Consider the following 20,301-nt stretch of genomic DNA (forward strand, 5'->3'; position numbering starts at 1 on the left):
AACGACCACTCTATGAAGGTCTTAGTCCATCCTACGATGCTGTTACTTAATGACTGCCTTAGAAGACAGGATAATGCAGGTCTGTTTTTTCGACATCCAGCATATGATGACCTTATGCAAAGTCAATGGGTGATGCCAGAAATCATGTTAGAGCAGGCTAAGCATGTCTGAGTGGTCAATACCCAGAGAATGGACGCTTTCTTCCTATACTACCTCTAAATCTTAACATAACGTGTGGCTTAGCTCCTGAGCATTGTTAATGACAGGGCAGAGATTAATAAACCAATTAAAATATAACACAGCACCAAACCATCATTGTGTGCTCCACATGTGCCTTGTAACCCCAATCACCCCCTAATGCATGGTCAAACTGCCACCCGTTCCAAGTTGTTCAGTCCCTAGTGCTCTATTTCTGACAGTTTAATGAAACTCATTACATATTTAAAGGTAAAAGTCATAGAAATCATCTATTAAGTTTCTGTTGTCATAAGTTGGCATTTTAAATATAACTTTCCTTGAAGAAAGAAAACAAATATCTATTGCGACTAAACTTTCAATAGCCTTTGACCATTTATTTAAAAATGTAAAACCCAGGGTGCACACCTTAATGAAATGGGCTGCACGCACTTATGCCCATCATATTGATTGTGTGTTGCAAATTGCGTCTTGTTTTAATTCAGCTGTCAAACATGCATTCAAAGAACGACTGGACTTTAAAGAACAAGTATTTTAACAAGAGTAAATGAATTGTAGCCCGGTGTAAAGCTGAGTGATTTCGATTGACTTGCTTGTTTTTAATCAGGATTATTCCTCTTTGCTTTTTGGCTACTAAAAGCATCACACTGTGACCTTTTTAAGGTCAGGGTATTCCGCGGGGAAATTATAATCACTGCATAAGTGTAACTGTACTTATTTAAGGTTATAATACACATTCCAAGACAATCAACAGTGTTGTTTGTTCCTGTGTTCTTTCATTGGGTAGAGGGCTATAAATTGAAGTTACTGAAAAACATAGGTGTTGATGGGGTGGCTTTGAGAGCGGAAGCCCCAGATGTGGGGCCCTATAGCCCAGTGGGTGGAGGAGGTCAGAAGCAAATTTTTATTTTTATATCCATCAGCCTCTTCTCAAAGTAGCAGCCCTTAATAAAAATGTAAGATTGAGTAGCGTAACCCACTCACGGGGGAGGGCGAGTGGGGGGGAGGGGGGGGGGGGGGTTAGTCATGACCTGCATATGCGACATTGGCGTTTGGCATGATGATGCATGCATGTCCGCATCATTAACCTGGCCTGAGGAGGAAGAGATATAAAAAGTCTCCAATATGCAGCGTCCGGCATCGGACAGGATACCAGAAGGAGGAGCGGTTGCATAGGAGAAGGATGGAGGTGGTGCTTGCGGTAAATATACCGAGCGTATAGGGGGACACCTCCAATACTTGCGCCAAGTGTCGTGACAATAACATAAGGAGGTGGGGCTATGTCAATGCATGTCTCCACCTCCGTGTTAGTGCAGGGGTCATCACATTTTCCATTGTGCAAAACCTAGCAACGCCCCTGACTAAAACCTCAGATGTAACAATAAGAATTAAGGTGTAACAGTGCTACTATGTGCCAAATTGCCTCCTGTGGACCCTACAGAGGGGTTCAACAGATTAATGATGGGGAAAAGTAGAATATGCCTACAGGAGGTTCTCCTTATGGAATCACAACAACTACAGAACATGTGCTGCAGCTGCTGTGATATCTCTCTGGCAAAGAACTCTTCTACTTTCATATAGAATAACCATTAATTAAAATATGGCTATAAAATATATAATCGTTTATAAAATGCAGGGCCACCATCAGAAATGTTGGGGCCCCTAACACAGCTGAAGGTCTGGGGCCCACCTCCAAATCCCGCCCACAGGAATACACAGACACAAACATATGAACTAATACAAAAGGACACAGATACACACACACATACTGACACACATACTGAAACAGACATACCCACATATACAGACACACAGACATACATAGTGACACACAGACACATATTAACATGCAGACACACAAACAAACACATACATACATACATACACACACAGATACATACTGACATACTGACATACATGCAGATACATACAAACATACATACAGACACATACATACATGCATACATACATACTGAAATATATACACATACATACAGACACATACTGACATACATGCTGACATACTTACAGACATACATACTGACAGACATACTGACAGACATACAGACAGACATACAGACAGACCTTCTGACAGAACTACTGACAGACATACAAACATACTGACAGACAGACATACAGACATTCAGACATACAGACATACAGAAACACCGACATACAGACGTACAGACCTTCTGACAGACATACTGACATACATACAAACATAATGACAGACATACATACTGACATACATACCTACATACATACATACATACATGCTGACATACTTACTGACATACGTACGTACGTACATACATATATTCATACTGACATACATACATACACAGTGACATACATACATACACACTGACATACATACACTTAGCAAATTTTTCAGCCACCCTCCTGTTTCTTACCTTTTCGTTTGCAGAAGGGTGGCTGTGGCTGATGGCAGTCGACTGGCTCTCCAACTTTACGGCCTCTACGCTGTCTCGCTTCCCTCCCGCGGGGATTTTGTAATTGCATTTTTTTTAAATGGCAACGGTTATTACACTGCCGTAGTGCTGACTGGGCCCCTGAAGATATAGGGCCCATCGGGTGTCCCTAAATGCTTGGCCCTATCAGCGTGTGGGCCCCGGTGCAGCTTCTGGGCCCATGACAACAGTTATAGTTGTCACCCCTTTATGGCGGCCCTGATAAAATGTATAAATAAAATCAAAGGCAAGAGGCAATTGAACAATGCCGGTCCTCACACTTTGTGGTATGAATGCAAAATCTCACGGCATCAAGTCATACTGCAATTCAATTCAATAATCAAACTTTGTAGCCAATAATTTGCCAGGTTCTGGATTCGTCATTGAACGGCTAGGCAAATTGATTCTTGTGGTTCCCTCATGAGATCTAAGACTCGCCAAGATAATAATTATGGTCCTTGCTACTTTGTATTAGATACTTGTTTTTTTGCAATTTTTTTTATCAAAAGTTGTTCAGTATAAAAAAATAATATGCAATAATTTATGACGCAATCAAAGCTTAATTCTGTGATGTCAGTACCAAGGCATTTAGTAGCATCAATACACACTTGGGGTCTTCATTCTAAAGAGCAGACTGAATTGCATTTGCCAAATTTGGATTCTTACTTTTAAAAGAAGCATCTCAAACTATGACCCCATAAATGTTAATGTCTTACAACTCCCAGAATTCTTTGAATCCAGCTGATGGCCAACAAATTATGGAAGTTGCAGTTCAGCAACACCTGGGGGCAAGCTTTCTGGTTTGTGATTGGTAACTTTTGATGCCATTCACAAATAAAAAAAAAAAAAAAAAAAATTAGAAAAAAAGAAAAGAGAAGGTTTTACTGACCTAGTAGATTTGGTAATCACATTTGACTTTGTTTTACTGAAGGTATTGTTTAGGTAAATCATTATTTAGGCCATGTGAATAATTTCATCATTTTTGTGGCATTAAACCCATAGACCGCCATAGTGTAAACTGCATTGTGCATTTGTACAAAGTACCCTTATAGCCTGACATTGATGCCATGAATTTGCTAGGTCAAAAATAGCTTGGAAACCAAGTTTACATCCGACATGCTAATCATATTGAATTGTTATTGAAAAACCTTTTCTCACAAAGCATGTAGAAAAGTAATATTTTAGTATGTCAACATATTGGCCTGAAAATGGAGTATAATTGAAATAATGGCATTCAGAGTTGCTAAACATGCTTTTGAAGGATTCTTATTACAACATTGACTGGTTTACTATTAAAACAAACACAAACATGCAGAGCTGACGTCTAAAATCTCTGCTTTAAGTTAACCTTACAGTCTTTGTATTTCTTTGAACAGATGCAAACAAGGTCAGGATTGAGAACGCCACTGAACTGAAAATCCTTCAGACAGGGGTTGGGGAGGTAAGATCTAAATATATACATATATATGAACAAATGTATTAATCGCATCATTGATCTAATGAAATGACGTCTTGCTCTTGGGTAACCAATTTTGAGTTAATCAAATTAAAAGTTTTTTTCCAAATATGGGCCTGAACTTCATATTGTTAGACACGCTTTTCAAATGTTTCAATGTTATTTTGGATAGAATTTTTTAATGTTTTTTTTTACCATATTGAAACTTAAAAATATATATATAATACATACAAATATATAGTATTAGTATATCAACATATTATAAAATTAAAATATGTTTCATAATAATTTTAAAAGTTTGCAAAAATGTTAAATCATATGAAAAGGTTATCTAACAATATTAAATAAAGGCCAAGGTGTATTGCTTATATTCATTTACTTGTGCCTGGTAAATGTCAGTTTGCGAATGTGATGTTTTTGTTATTTTTGTGATACTTTAAATGTTCAATTTTTTAAAAAGGTTCAAACAGAAACCTCTACTTTAACTCTTTTCCAATGTTAGAATGCGCTATTCCGTTCTACAAAAAGGAGGCGTTAGGGCTGCATAGCGCAACCCTACCGATCTGGCTCTCCTTCCATGATACGTATTGGTGCAGTTAATATGAAAGAGATAAATTATGGTTGAAAAGACAAATTCTAGGTTTTGTTTTGGTTTAGAATTTGGAGAATTGCCTCTGTCTTTCAGGATTTAGATCCCCCATAAAAAGAAAAAACATATATAGTAAATTACGCTATTTGCTTTCAAAGTTTGCACTTGGTTGATGATATGCCAACCAGAATGAGTAGGCTTTTGGCGTTGTGGAATACTAAGCTCACTGCTTAGAACAATTTAGGAAAAAACTATTAGGCACCCACCCAGAGCTTTTTTGCATTATGACCACTCTAACAAAGGTTAAGGTCATACTGTTTAGAGAGTTCCTTTAAGGGGGTCCCAATGGCAGCGTGAGCACCCTTGCAGAGCCGAATGCATGTACGCAGCTTGCAGTCTGTCTAGAAAATGCCTAAATGCCTCTTCTGTATGTGCTGCTCAATAAAAGGAGATAATTATACATATATTTCAGAGTTCTAGTTCATAGAACAGTAAGTAAATTAAGGTACTGTTGACCTTGTAAGGTTCACTGCATAGTAAATCTACGAATTGGAATTAATCGATAGAGGAAGCAGATTTTTCCATTCTATTAATAAAGTCAGTGAAGCACAAGTAAAAATAGATTTATTTTCTTGTTTTTTTATTCATTAACCAAAAAAAAAAAAAAGACATTTCACAAAAAGCAATTGTTATGTCAATATATTCCATTTTTTTTTTTTTTATTTTTTTTTTATTATACTTGTATGGCTAAGGTGGGATACTTGGAGCTAGTTATTTGGTTGTCAGATGTTTGAACGACTTCTCTACCAAAATCGCATTTTCAAAGCAATGCCCAATAAATCTAGCCCCGCAAAGCCCCTCTTACCTTCCTTTATAGGAATCATTTCCCATAGAGAGAAATAAATGTCACTGCGAGGGCATCATTGTCTCCCTCCAAATTTCTGCAAATCGGCTGAAAATGACAGCCTCAACCTGCATAATAAGGGAAGCATCAAAAAGCAAAAAATTTATTGCTGCATTCTAGAGGACAGATAAGGGTTCTGAAGACATTTATAAACCACACGACCTTCAAATTTGTGGTTTATTGTGATGTATCCAGAACACCTCATTAATGCCTCAATAGTACTCTTTTCATATACTGCATGGTTTATTGTTATGTACCATATATGTACATGCATGTACATGCGAGTGTGTGTGTGTGAGGTCTTGTGTATATGACACTGCAGGTGGAACGCCAGTAGATAATTGTTGCTATACAAAAAGCTAATAATTTCTTTAAAAATGGTAAACATTTAAAGGGACGTTATAGTCACCAAAACAACATAAGCTTAATGAAGCAGTTTTGGTGTATAGATAACGCCCCTGCAGTCTTGCTGTTCAATTTTCTGCCATTTAGGAGTTAAATCACTTTTGTTTCTGTTTATGCAGTCCCAGCCACACCTCCCCTTGCTGTCACTCACACAGCCTGCATGAAAACAAAATGGTTTCATTTTCAATCAGATGTAACTTACTTTAAATGTTTTTATCTTCTGCTCTGTAAATTGATCTTTAATCACACACAGAAGATTCCTGCAAAGTCTAGCAAGCTTTTAACAGACAAGGAGGTAAGAAATTCTAAACTAAAGATAATTAGTAATAAAGGAAGTGTAAACATTAGATGACTCTTTACAGGAAGTTTTGAGGAAGGCTGTGTAGGTCACATGTAGGGAGGTGTGACTGAGGCTGTATATACAAAGTGATTTAACTCCTAAATGGCAGAGAATTGAGCAGTGAGGCTGCAGGGGCATGATATATACTCCAAAACTGATTTAGTACGCTAAAGTTGTTTTGGTATGATCGCTAGAAAAAACAAAAACAACAAAAAACAGGTAAGTGTATTAACGCATAATGATGCTTCACACAAATACACCACGGCATTAACACACATCGACACTAAACACAAATGGCTATCTGCACCTTCATTAACTTACATAACAGAAAAATACTTCTCGGCATCAACACGCATTGACACTACAAACAAACAAAGCTCAGCATCTCTTGATACAACATAAAATAATACACATTGAGGCTACACACAAATACTACTCTGCATTAACACATCATGTATATAGGGGAGGGTTTCATATGAAAAACCATCTTTAATAGGTGGAGGATTTGGTGTTGAGTCTTCCGACCCACCATCAAAATACAGTCGCCACTGTGCGTAGTTTAAAGCAAATGTGAAAAATGGACACATGCATTCTGACATGTTGTGGTTATACAGCTCTCTGGGAATGGTAGGCAAAAGTTTGTAAATAGTAGCAGACAGTATACAACATCTTGCTGTCTCTCTCTTTCTCAGAATGTCTCTCTCCTTCTCTCTCTCTATCAATGTGTCCATTTAATTTCAAGGCACAATCCAACGCAAAATAATTTGAAAGAGTTACCGTGATAACAATGGAGCTATAGATTTATTGGTATTTGAGTCTTCCTGGGTAAAGTACAAAAATGTCACAAAATCTGCTACAACTGGTGTGAGCACCTGATTCATCATTCATTATGTTATGTAAAGCAAAACGACACACACGTCCTTGGTGTGAAAAACGGCCTGCGTGATACAACATCTACTAAAAAACAGTATATATTAAAACCAAGAAATCTTGTAGACGGAAATAGGAACTGGTTTAGTTGAATGAAGGTCACTAGGTGCAGGTTATGTATCTGTATTTATTGTGTGTGCATTGTTACGAAGGTACTGATTTAATGAAAAATGGCATCGAAAACAACATGCTCACAAACACACCCACCTTGTAATGTGTTTGCCCTTAGGAGATGTTTTGTTTTTATTTTATTTATTTTTGTATTTTTTTTTTTTTGCAAACTGAGTTAAACATAGTATTTATTGACATGTTGGCTCGAGATAAAATGATGATAATAATAAAATTGTAGCACAAACAAAGCAATGCAAAATAGATAAGAAAATGTATTAATTTTTTTCAGTGTTGCACATAGGAAGAGGCAACATGTTTATTATGGTACATGCAGGGTAATCATAAGTTTTCTTTAATAATTTGCAAGCTGAATGTTAGGTTTGGTTTACAGAAAAAAAATATCAGGTAGCACAGGTACTATAATATTATACATGTGCATATTTGTATATGATCACAACGTTTTGTAGCAGCGCTAGGGCATATATAGCGCAGGCCTTAGACTGATGGGAGTTACTGTGAGCAGCATCGTAATTTATTTTGTTCCCTTTCTACTCATATGCCAGAAAAGGGCCAGGGAAAAAAAGACACTCTGTCTCTCTAAAGCAACTCTTGCATAACATTGATAATGGGAAGAACGGACAGAGATTGAGTCTGCTGCCCAAAAAATGGATCCCATCAATCTCAGCCAGCCTGGGTCTTGTATGTATGTCCCAGTACTGCACTAAGCAATTCTGAATGTGAGTAGTGAGTATATGTCTGTGAGTGTATCTGAGTGTAGTGGTGTGTGTGTGTGTGTCTGTGTCTGTATCTGTATGTATATATTCTGTATGTTACATTTCACAATAGCTAGGCTGGCAGGGCACAGTCTATTGTACTGCAACGCTGGCTGCTGTGGGTAAAAATACATCAAGGTATGCAATACGAATATTGAAATATAGAACATGAATAATGATAGGTGATCGATAGACAGATGGACAGATAGACAGACAGACAATTAGATAAACGTTAAACATTTATTTTAATTTTTTTTATTTTTTTAATTCTTTATTTTAGTAGTGCATGGAAGGAAACATAAGTAGATAGCGACATGACATTGATAAGTAATATGACAAAGTATATTGCAGGTATACAACAGGTCATGTCTAAAGACTTTTTTTTTGTTTTATAAACATTCAAAAAGGTGAGAAAGCTCGTCATGCACAAAACAACATCGAGTAGAGGAAATTGCAAGCTTGTATTATGCATGTCAAGAAGTTTAATCAGTTATCAGTATACTAAATTAAGGTATGTTACTGCTTATACTAGGGCCACTGTAAGGAAGTTACAAGAGACTTTGAGAGATGCTGTATGATTACCAGTGGCCTGGTTAGAAATACCGCCAGCACATCTTTATAGTGACATATATGCTAGGCCTGCTTGATAGACAAGGTATGTTGGAATTATGTCTAGGCAATCAGCTCATAAACCAGCAAGATCATACACAGTTAGAAAACAAACAAAAACAAAAAACAAACAGCAACATTAGTAATAAACAAGAGTAAACAGTATGGAGGCTGTTGGGAGCTGAGTAACTTAGTGTGGTAATAAAAAAAAAAAAAAGAGTTCAGCCTGTGCCCAGACTGGGTGTACTGAGTGGGCTGTGAGAGTTCTCCTGACCCAGGCTCGAAGAGATGCTGATTGTGGCAAGTTGGAATTCCCCATTTTCGTACTCCCATCCCCAGATATGCTCAGGGGGCAGCACGCCAGATTTTGGGGCCTCTTCACGCTGTTTTCGCATGGCTTTAGCTACTCCCCAGATCGGAGCCAGTGTGTTGTCATCTGGGATCTCTCCCTTCACATCTCGCTGCTCAGGCTGATGATGGCTGATCGGGAGGCATGGACGCAGGTACCTTTCAGGATGTTGAGGCGCCGGGTCGGCGATTGGTAAGCCGAGCTGCATGATTCTATCTCCCAGCTCTCTCCAGTGGCGTGTGCAGGGCTCCCCATAAGGCAGCATAGAGACCTTCTTCCACATCTTGTGTGCCTCTGCTGCCTCGTGTTGTTCAGGAACATGAGGTGCCGCCATCTTAGGTGTGTTTAGCGGTCGGTGCTGATCGCCTTTGTGGTTTAGCAGGTCCGGCAGAAAAGTGTGCTGGTGGGGACCGGGATGACCCCCACCGGTCCAGAGGGGGGGAACGGGACCAGTCAGTTGCTCCATGGGTGAGCCAGTGTGGGGCAGCGAACAAGGAAGCAAGGAGGCGGCCGTCCACCCCGCTCCTCGCTCGACTAGGCCTCAAATTCCGGAGTCTCGATTGTTTGTTTCATGCTTTAGTATTCCCGGATCTGGGACCAGCACCAGCACCAGCTGTCAAGCAAGTAGCAGATTATTGCTTCTGGGCTCCGAGTTGGTAAAGGCTCTGCCAAAATTCAGCTCTTTAAGATAAAGCCCTCGGGAGCTGCTCAGACATGCGACCTGCCGGCATGGCGGTCCGGCCCCGCCCAAACGTTAAACATTTAAACACATAAACTTGCATATTTTATACATATATTATACACACACAACACATACACACACAGACACTTGATACATAATATATACATCTAGGATATTGTGTATTATGGGAAATGACGATATAATACCATTGAGAGATCCTTTTAAATCTCAATAAAAATATAAATACATGCCCTTTATATTTACATGTTCGATAACTGTAGGCAGAGAATTGTAAGTGTCCCCCTGCACCACCTCCCCAAAAATTAAATGGCAGCTAAAGTGACTTTAATACATTTATTAATTGGACATTGCAAGCACAAAAAACATATATTGGCATTGGAAAACTGTTCTGCTTGTAATGTATTGTGTTCGAATCTGTGAGTATACTGCCTGAATTCAGCTGTGTAAATGCATTCAGGGTTAAAGATAATGTTAGATGTGGATAGAGTAAAGGGGTGTCTGAGAGGGGTTAACGTCACCGTTAATTTACCTGCAGTGTGTAGTGTTAAAAGGATTACAAGTTTAAGAGGAGTTATCGTTGTAGTATTAGAATGTTTACAATGATTAAGTTTAGGATAAGAGTTGGGTTACATGTATTATTGGGGTACATGGAGCGTTTAGTGTGTAAAAGGAGTTAAATTTGGGATTAAGGTAAAGGGTTTTCTGAGGGATTAGGTTTTGAGTGTTTAAATATGCTATTAAGGAAAGGGTTTGTTTAGGATTTAGGAGGGGTTAATTGGGGGTAAAGGAAAAAGGTGTGTTTAGGACATGCGGAGTTGCACAGAGATGCAGGAGCTGTTACGCAGTATCTCTCAATGCTACATTTCCTTAGTGTGTTATACACTCTCTATAACTGACCCTGCAGCTCTCTTATCAAGCATATACACAGGCTTCTGGTACTTATTGTCCCACACCAGCCCACCTACCTTTAGAAAAGGCACATTAGTAGTGCTGAAAACCGAGTCCTCCTAGTGGTAAGTAGGTGCCTCCTCTATCTAATGGAAAATTTGACTCTTTGTTTAGGTAAAATAGAGGTTAGGAAGATGACTTTACTTTTAGATTGATGGTTTGTCACATATTTATCTGCTTATAAAAATGTGATTAATGACATTTACTGTTCTGACAGGAAAAGTTGTGCCGAGCAGCAACCAAATCCACAGGAGGGTTTGTGCTGAGCAACAATTATGCAAATGCAAACCTGGTAACTGCTTTGGGGTCAAAGGCCGCTTACAGCCTATCAGATCTAGAGGAGGGGTATTTAGGCCCAGTTCTCATCCTGCTCAGTGCCCTGTCGTGGTTTCCCTTGTGGTTGTCCGAGAGTGTGTTATTGATTCTGGTATTTCTGGTTATTTTACTTTGACATTGTTTTTGACTTCCCTGTTTTCTGGCATTCCTGACCCCTGGCCTTTCCTTATCGTTGTGTCTCTTTCTGTATCCCTTGACCTCGGCTATTCCTGACTATTCTTTGGTACGTTAGTCCGGCCATTCTAAGGTCCAGTATACGTTACCTATCAGTCCTTTGTGTTACACAATTCTACGTGCTGGATCAAACTGTAATCCTGATACGGTTCCACTAACCTCAGGAAGACAGGGACATATATGTCCCAGTTCTACATCGGATTAGAGCCCCAGACTAAATAAAGGTTTACTATGTGGAGTAATTGTGTAGATAACTTCACCATCTAGTTAATTCAAGATTCTAAAAAAAAAATGCCTGTCGAAATAAAATTATATATATATATAAATACATATATATATAAAATGTATTTTATGTACACACGGTATACATTTACATAATGGATATATGTGTGTGTATGCAGTGCACAAAATGTTTAGCATATTTAACTGTTGGATGTAATGTTTTATTCAGAACAAGTAATTAATAACACACGTGTTTAACCTAATAAAATAGCCTACTTGCTTAATATTTAATGATGACTTGCTTCTAGAAACAGCAGTACGTCTCTCTCTGCAGTTAATTTCTCTTTTTCTTACCAGGACTCTCGTCTGCACATCTATTTAAAAAGGCAAAGGGGCAGGAGGGTAATTGCACATGCATAGGGGTTTGTGTAGCAGGAATAATTAACTAGAGCCTCCTCTTTAAATAATGCTGTAAGTCAGTCTTAGTTGAAACAATTGTACTAGTTGCTTAATTGTATAAGAGCCTTTGCAGACGTGAGCAGGTTATTTGCTACAAAGAGACATGGATTCTGTGTAACCGTGTAACCAACCAGATGGTGACGAATGGCAAGCTTTGGAACTCTAGGACATGCTAAGGATATAAAAGGGCAAAATGCATGTGATTGAAGTGTTTTTTTTGGTATAGACATAGCTCAGATGGGTTTGCAAAGGTGGTGAAGATTTTTTTTTCAATGTCATTGTCCTCAGAGAGACCATTTGAGCCATCTGTCACGACTCAGTTGCTTTCTAGTGAGCGTGCCTATTACCCAACATTTCATGCGAATGGACCTCAAATTCTAAATTACAGAAATACTAATGACAGGGGCGAATGATGCACGTTTTATTATATAATTATATAATTTGGTGTATATATAATATAAGGCAGCAAAATAAAATACAAAAAGTTATTATAACACGGGGTAACCTATGGGTTTGCTCGCCATCCTAGATTGGTAAGATTAGTGACACTTATCCAAAATCATGATACAGAAAAAATTGCTGAAATTGAGAAAACTGGATAACATTTGCCCCCACCCAGATCATCGTATTAATCGCCATTGGTTATTTAACCCCTTAAGACACATGACGGAAATATTCTATTATGATTCCCTTTTATTCCAGAAGGTGTATCCTTAAGGGGTTAAAGGACAGCAGTCACCTTAAAAATACTTTTTGATTATAACGATCTTTTCATCAAGTTTTGAAAGAAAATAGGTTTTATTCTTAAAGTATTTGACAGGATCCTTTAGCCATAATCATACACCTTGGGTCAGACCGTGTTTGAAAACTGACAGTGAGTCTCTGTGGTCTTCTCTGCTTTACTCTCTGCACAGAAGCAGGGCAGACCATAGAGGCACAAGGTTTGTATTCCTAACCAGTGGTGTATCCTGGTGTTGTGCTGCCCTAGGCAGTCCTGTATATATACTACACAACTAATAAACCTCTAATTTTTAGAAAAACAAAGGCGCCGCCTTGTATGCAAATTATATTTCAATTTCACACAAAGGGGTTACATTTTGGATCAGACACCGTTTATTTCAAGCTCAGCTCCTTAGCCAATGGAGGAAAATGGGAAATTAGAAATCTAGAACTGGTTCCTAAACAGTTAATGCACGCAACACTCTTCCTGAAGGTTAATTAGGAGAAAACCCTATAGAATTGTAAACAGCGTTGAAGTGGGTTTTCTCACAAGAGCAAAGGCTACACTCTTACTTAGCATTGCACAGCTCTTACAGTATTTCTCCAAAATTATTATGACTTATTAGTTGTTTAGATCAAAACAGCATTACACATGCATCGTGATGAGAATTTCTGCTCTTACATAAAACAAGCCCGTTACTGTCAGACTACTAATTTGCTAAATGAATTCAATCCACTCTAGTCTTCAAAGCTTTAGCTAATATGAAACGTCCACATTTTAATTTCCAGTCCATCTTAGATTATAGCGATGAAAAACAATATTTAATCCTTCGTTAACACATGAATAAATGGAAACTGTCATTTGCTAACAAACAATAACAGGATTATCTTGAGAGCTGTCAGTTTATGTGAAAACATTATGTTGCCCAAATTTTCATAAAAATTAGCAGTGAAGAGAATTCAGGATCAGAGCAATAGGAAGAGGGGAGGAAAAAAAATATCTGCATTCACGGTAATAAATATTCATATTTGTCTGCTCAGGAGATGAGAATCTAATCAAGGGGCTATTGATGCATTAGCTTTTTTTTTCTTTCTTTCTTTCTATCTTTTTTTTTTTTAAGCAAGGCTTTTCATCTAAATTGGGTTTGATATGGAAATTAGTCTATCTCCGAGTCCTCTAGGCCATGAGCATGCTGGGAAACTAGGAGAAGTGGCCAGGCTATCAGATGCTGCCATTGGATTTTGGAGTCATAGCCAAATAAAAGCTTTGAGAATAACACAATTATTAAGAGACTCCTAATGGCCATTCTAGGGATATGCGGTCTGCAGTCTGTCCGTTTAACTCTTTGTATCTCAGCTCTGTACAATTGAATATGTGCATGCGGATATATTTTATTCTATACATATATGATATATATGATTTTTTGATATTTTATACTATTTAATATAATATGTATTTCATTTTAAGATAAATTTAAGATATATATATATATCTATATATATATCTATATGCAGTGGTGTACGTACCGCAGTTGCAGGGGTCTCAGCTGCGACCGGGCCCGGCACTCCAGGGGGCCCGGCCACCCTGCGGACCCCCCCAACCGGGTATCACTTACCACGTTTTGCGGCCCTGGCCCGTGCGAAAAAAAACGCCGGGGCCGCATGTTAAGGGGTCCATCGGGTGGCCCATGCTGTCAGGGCCACTCGATGGAGATGGATCATCAGGGGACCTGGTCAGCGCTGGGTGCTTTAACAGCGCGACTGTGCCCCCTGTGATTACATCACTGCTGGGAGGAAATTACTCCCTGGTCACTCCTCCCAGCTAACAGAGCCCGTGCGGGAGGAAACAGGAAGGAGGAGGGAGTCAGAGATTTATAATTTCTGTCTGAATGGGGATCTTATAAATAGATTAATATTCTTGTAGTAGTTATAGCAAAACAGATCTCTTGATAATTAGTGTTGATTATTTTCACGACATACACACAAAGTTAGATAGATAGATAGACAGACAGACAGACAGTCAGATTTTTTTTTTACTACCCTAGCTTTTTTTTTACAATAGGTATGTGTTTAGCTCTCTCGTTTGCTTATATCTATTTTACAAATGCATAACCTTGAATTTATCAGTATCGAAGCTCATCTATTATTGAAGTTCCAAGTTCAGTCAAAACCCAACTCAATTTAAAGACCTTGCCAAATATAGATTTAATTCTTTCTATACCAATTTCAATGTAATTTAAAAAGCAGTCAACCCATAAATAAACCTTAAAGTCTGGGCACAGTTTAATAAATGCTAATACCATATACATGGGGGATATTGCATAATGTAACTGAAATATACAGGTTTATCTGAATTATCATATTTACACCCTGCAGGCACTGAGTGTTTTTTGTGATTTAACCAGCGGATCGCTTGAACCGACAAATATAGAATTAAATACAGGGCAGTGAAGAATGCAGAGATTTTTGAAAAGGTCAGATTTTTGCATATAATGTTTTTTTTTTTATATAAAAGATTGTGAGGGAATTTGGTGTGAACGTTATGATGCAACTTGGCTAGGAATTCATCCTTCTGATATTTTTGTTGTTGTTATATATATTTATAAAATAAAAATGCAGAGTTACTTTAGCAGCACGGTTATCCAGTCATTGTTTCTTTGCTCACTATCCCGTTAGGGGTATCAGCTACACCTCACCGACGTGGCTCAAAGAAGGCCAAGCCAATCATCAGAGTTTCTTGTATCTCTGGTGGGGAAGGAAACTTGATAGTACTTCTGTTTTCATCTGCAGATTGGTTGGGATCGGTCTGATATACATAGTATAGGTTCTCACTCTAATCACATCTGTGAGGTCAAACTTGTTGCATGGACATATCGAACAAGCCAATTCAATCTTGGCCCATTCTTACAGTTTTCATATCTTTTGTTTTGGATAGGCTGGATATTCTTTGATACTCTCTGATTTAAGAAAGCATCATAACAGGAAACACTGGGAGGACCAATGATCTATGAAGATTTGTCGCCTGGTCAATTGTTATGATGTACAATACGTCTTACTTATTTTTATGTCATACACGAGTCGTTCAAATAAGTGTACAGATTTTAGTTCCTCAGGCTACAATACTATTCTTTGCCGCAAAGATATGTGTTTACAACTCATTAAATGAAAGGGTCACACTTAGCAATAGCCTTAGACTGAGCGTTAAAAGTATCTACTAGCAGAAATGCAAATAAAATTAATTGTCCCTGCCTGGTAGTAACATCATAGATACATTGAAACTGCGGAACAAACATTTAGCATAAAAATAGATACATTTTATTCCCTAAGTTCTAGAAGGACCATACAAATATCCCAGTCGCGTGGAATTTAAGGACCTTGAGCCCTGCATAGAGTACACACAATCAAGAAAATCAAGTATTTACCTACTCAGCTGGACAGTGCTAGATAACCATTATGTGTCATGGGAAATGTATTGCCAGGTTTGTGATCACATCAATGGGGCCCTTAAAGGGAAGATCCAAGCATAATTACAACTACAGGGGGTTTCTCTGGCACCCAAAGTATTATGTAGTTGGATGATAATGAGGATTAAGTCTCACATTTTCCTTATCGATAAAGAAATTGGATGGAAAGAGTATGGATTACATTCACATATTTATCAACATGTCTGCAGCAGAAGAGTGGACTTTTGATATTCATGAAAATCCCAGGTTTTATTTTAAACCTTTTGAAAATTATTACCCCCCAAAAAAGAGATTGCACACAAGCTCTTTGCATCCTAACCAGTACAATAGGCCATAGTCGTGATGGCACCTTAAGAGTCATTTTAAGACTTTACAACTATTGCTTTTTGATGTGATATATAAATATGAAGCGCATACACAGATATTGTCACTGGATCTTTCCTGTTCTTGATTAGTCTACTGGACATGTTCTAACAGGGAGAAAAGGATAATGCAAGTAGAAGTGCAATAAAAACTAACTACACTGATGTATGTAGTGATTTAATGCTTGTTATTTCACTGGATGATATTGAAATGAATGTTCCTTTTAGGGAATTCATAATTAAAGGTAATTATGCTTTCAATTTTAAGTTGTTGCATATCTGGCATGCTGTCCTTTAATTAATTCCATATTGATAAGACCATAAGGAGATGAAGGACTCGATTTTTGGAATTTTAATAATATAAACAACATGGGAGATCTATAAAAGTGTCGCTGAGACAAAAGAGAAAATTACTGTCTATCTGCACATGTGAAGTGTATAAAATAATTAGCACCACACAAAAAAGCACCAATATGTCGACTGCGCCAAAACAGCAAAGCTATCTAATTGTTATTATTAATAAATTGTGTTGTAAAAATGTAATTAAACATATCCGGGCCTGATTAATGCTGCTTAATTACCCCTTCTTGCAAATGCATATATATTGTATGACACACAGAGACACACACACACACACACAGACACACACACTCTTTCTCTATAAACACATATTATAACTAACCACACTATCTAATGCACACAGCTAGGCAACCACACTGGACACATATATTTACCTCACTAGCCAAACTCAGAAGCCTTCATGCATACCTACTATCCACACAATGACACAGACATACCTCATTACACACCTCTGTTGACAGAAAGAAGGGACGCAGCGAAAAGAGATACAGTCCCTTGGGTCAACAATTTTGTTATTTTAGATTATTGTTACTGTTTATTAAAAAAGATTTAGTAGTTACCGTTTTATTTCCATATATATCAATTGGGTCATAGATATGATTTTAGGATTTTCTGTTGCTTTACATTAGAATTCTGTAATTTTTGGCATTTGATGCATATTGCGGTTTAACAAAGAACGGCTCATGTAATTTCTGCGTTATTAGAATGTGAGTAATGTCATATTTGGGCTTGCATTCCTTTTACTGTATTATTGTGTTGCGAGGTCGATTATTGTGATTGTGACCTTGTTTTCTTCACTCCATGTATATTTATCTTCTATATTTAGATTAATCGAATGACACACAAGGCTGTAAGTATGGCCAATGACACTGGATTGTAGATATGTGGAAGAACACACATATGTGCATGTTTCTTAATTCACCTTAACATGTCTTTTTTATTAGGATTTAAGTTAATCACATCAGTTTAATGTTTCAATTATGCACATAGCAGGACAAACAGGTATTAAAGGGACAGAAGACAAGCTCCAGTCTGAGCAGGGCTGTCTTAATGCATGGGCATGCTGGGCAGTTGCCCCGGGGAACCCACGAGCATAGGTGCCCCCTAAGCTTGCCAATCTTTCAGTATATTATTCTGGGAGATTTATTTAGGACCTTCAAACCCTCTTCATGAAAATGTTTAGATAGACTAATCACCTCCGTATCAGCTCTTATCTGTACATGCGAGTTTGCTGTTATGAATACATATTTTGACCTTGATGAAAACAATGTACACGTACTAACTGTAGAAAAGCAAGACAAAATCAACACACAGAATTCTTTCAAGCTGTTAAGCTATAATAAAGTTCTTCCAATATTTTTAACAGTCCATGTCAGCTACCTCCCCCTGCTACCTACTTAACATATGTGTGGATTAATCTCTGCTGTACAGCATGTTTTTTAATGTCTAAACACTGATTTTAATGGAGGTACCAATAAATATAAGCTTCATTTTATCTATAATTTACATTTTCATTGCTTTAAGTTGATGTATAGCTAGGGCCCCAGTGCACTGCTTTGCCCGAGGGACTATAATGCTGTTAAGATGGCCATGAGTCTGAGACAAGAAACACTTAGTACAGAGTCTGGCTTTGGTCTCCACTAGAAGTCCATTTTCAGAGAGTTGGTGAGAGGAGAGGCAGTGATTTGAAGCATAGTATGATGGCAACCTATTGACAGAGACACTGTGGGTAGATAGCTGGTGTAAAGATCAGAGCAAGCTATTGATTTAGTGAGAAACGTATGCCTTGTAGGTTGGTTCTTTTTAGAAACCACAAAATGTGTAATATGAAGGTGACGCATTGGTAGAGATAGACAAACTTGGCTTCAAGAACTGTCCCAACTACTAATCACAGAGAGGAGTGAAGCCTCTTCTCCAACTGCACCATCTGGCTTTCCTAAAACAGCACATAACAAGTCTCCTGTCAACATTAAAAAAAAGTATTTTCCCCAGAATATTAGTACTTGAAGAATATGTATCCTTTGATATCACTCCAATACATGCAAAGCTCAGCACCACAATAAGTGAATTAATCCACACTACCAGACAGGTTAGTATAAAAACCAAAATATCTAGACATAAAAGTTGACATTTGTATTTCCTTCACCTACCCCTACAAGGAAAGAGTCCACCACCCCCTAATGTGTCTGCTCTACCTGCTAATTTATGTATTTATTTAGAATTAAAGTCAATGGAACTATATTCATGTCTCTCTTGTCACTCCAGTGCTCACTACTGTTTACTTTTTTCAGACAAACCACATTTTTTCCCTCCAGTCTAAGATTTTATTCTGTAACCGTATTATATTCTTCAGGTGTCTAAGGACATATGTGAAAATGAGAGACGTCTCAATATTCTATTCCTAACAAAACACAAACTGAGAGCACAAACTTGTATGTAATAAAATATGCAACAGTCAGCACGATTTGTCTGCATGCAAATATCAAGAAACTAGTTTTAACAGCAATAACGCCTTGTTTACGTTTTCATCTCATATGTAATCTACTAGTACAATCACGTATGAGAATGCATAAATCCCTAATGTAATCTAAATACATACGAAGCATTGAAGTTCCTTGTAAAACTAATTATAGTTGCTGTAATCACCATTTTTCTATATAATATTGTTGATGATCAGCGCAGATTTTGTAAATGGAAATTGTACTATTAATTGAATTATGTACTTTTGTTTTTATTTACTCTTTTTATAGTTACACTTCAATTTAGAATTTTCACTTTATAAAATTAGATAATGTAGCATGTCTCATTACGTACATTTTCCATAGCTCTGGTCACTGTGTTATGAAGAATACAGTATTACACCAGCTGAGATTGCAGTATGCTACCACCTTGCAAGAACCAGGATGATGGAATTCAGAATATAATTGCCCTCCCACTTGTTCTCTTTAGGATAATGTCCAAAATTCCTTCCTTCCACTGGGATCAATCAAAATTAACATTTTAATGAGGCATGTATTTTAGGGCATGGTACCAAGAAATCTGGTGGCCTAGACGTTTATGGGAACGAATCCAAATGCCATTGATTAGTTTGGCTCGTAGAGAGAAGAGTCTTTCATGGTACGACTCACACGCCAAATGTTGCAAGCTTCCAGTTGTCAATAATGTAGCCAAGTATATAAAACACATGGTGGTCACTTATTGAGACTGTCTTTCATTCACCACTGAAAGGATGGTTCGCATTGCTGAAACTGTTTTTCATATCTATTCCTGGACCAAAGCCATTTCAGGAAGACACATGTGGCCGGATGTAATCCTGAGAGGAAATAAAATCTAATTGTAGCCTTATTTAGCGTTCTGGATTCTGTTGAAGAAATGTTATTCACTACTTGCTACCTACCTGCCTGTGCAATGCACTGGATGC

General features: G+C 37.8%; 1 protein-coding gene across 1 annotated transcript in view; it reads left to right on the forward strand.

The window, feature by feature from the left end:
- The window catches only part of PTPRN2 (protein tyrosine phosphatase receptor type N2), an 808,683-nt gene that overhangs the window by 539,874 nt on the left and 248,508 nt on the right, over positions 1-20,301 (forward strand). The window contains exon 12 of the mRNA XM_063452665.1: positions 4,043-4,107. Coding sequence (XP_063308735.1) covers positions 4,043-4,107 — 65 coding nt within the window. The remainder of the gene's footprint in view (positions 1-4,042; positions 4,108-20,301) is intronic.

The sequence above is a fragment of the Pelobates fuscus genome, chromosome 4 (assembly GCF_036172605.1).
Source record: "Pelobates fuscus isolate aPelFus1 chromosome 4, aPelFus1.pri, whole genome shotgun sequence".
Classification (NCBI taxonomy): Eukaryota; Metazoa; Chordata; class Amphibia; order Anura; family Pelobatidae; genus Pelobates; species Pelobates fuscus.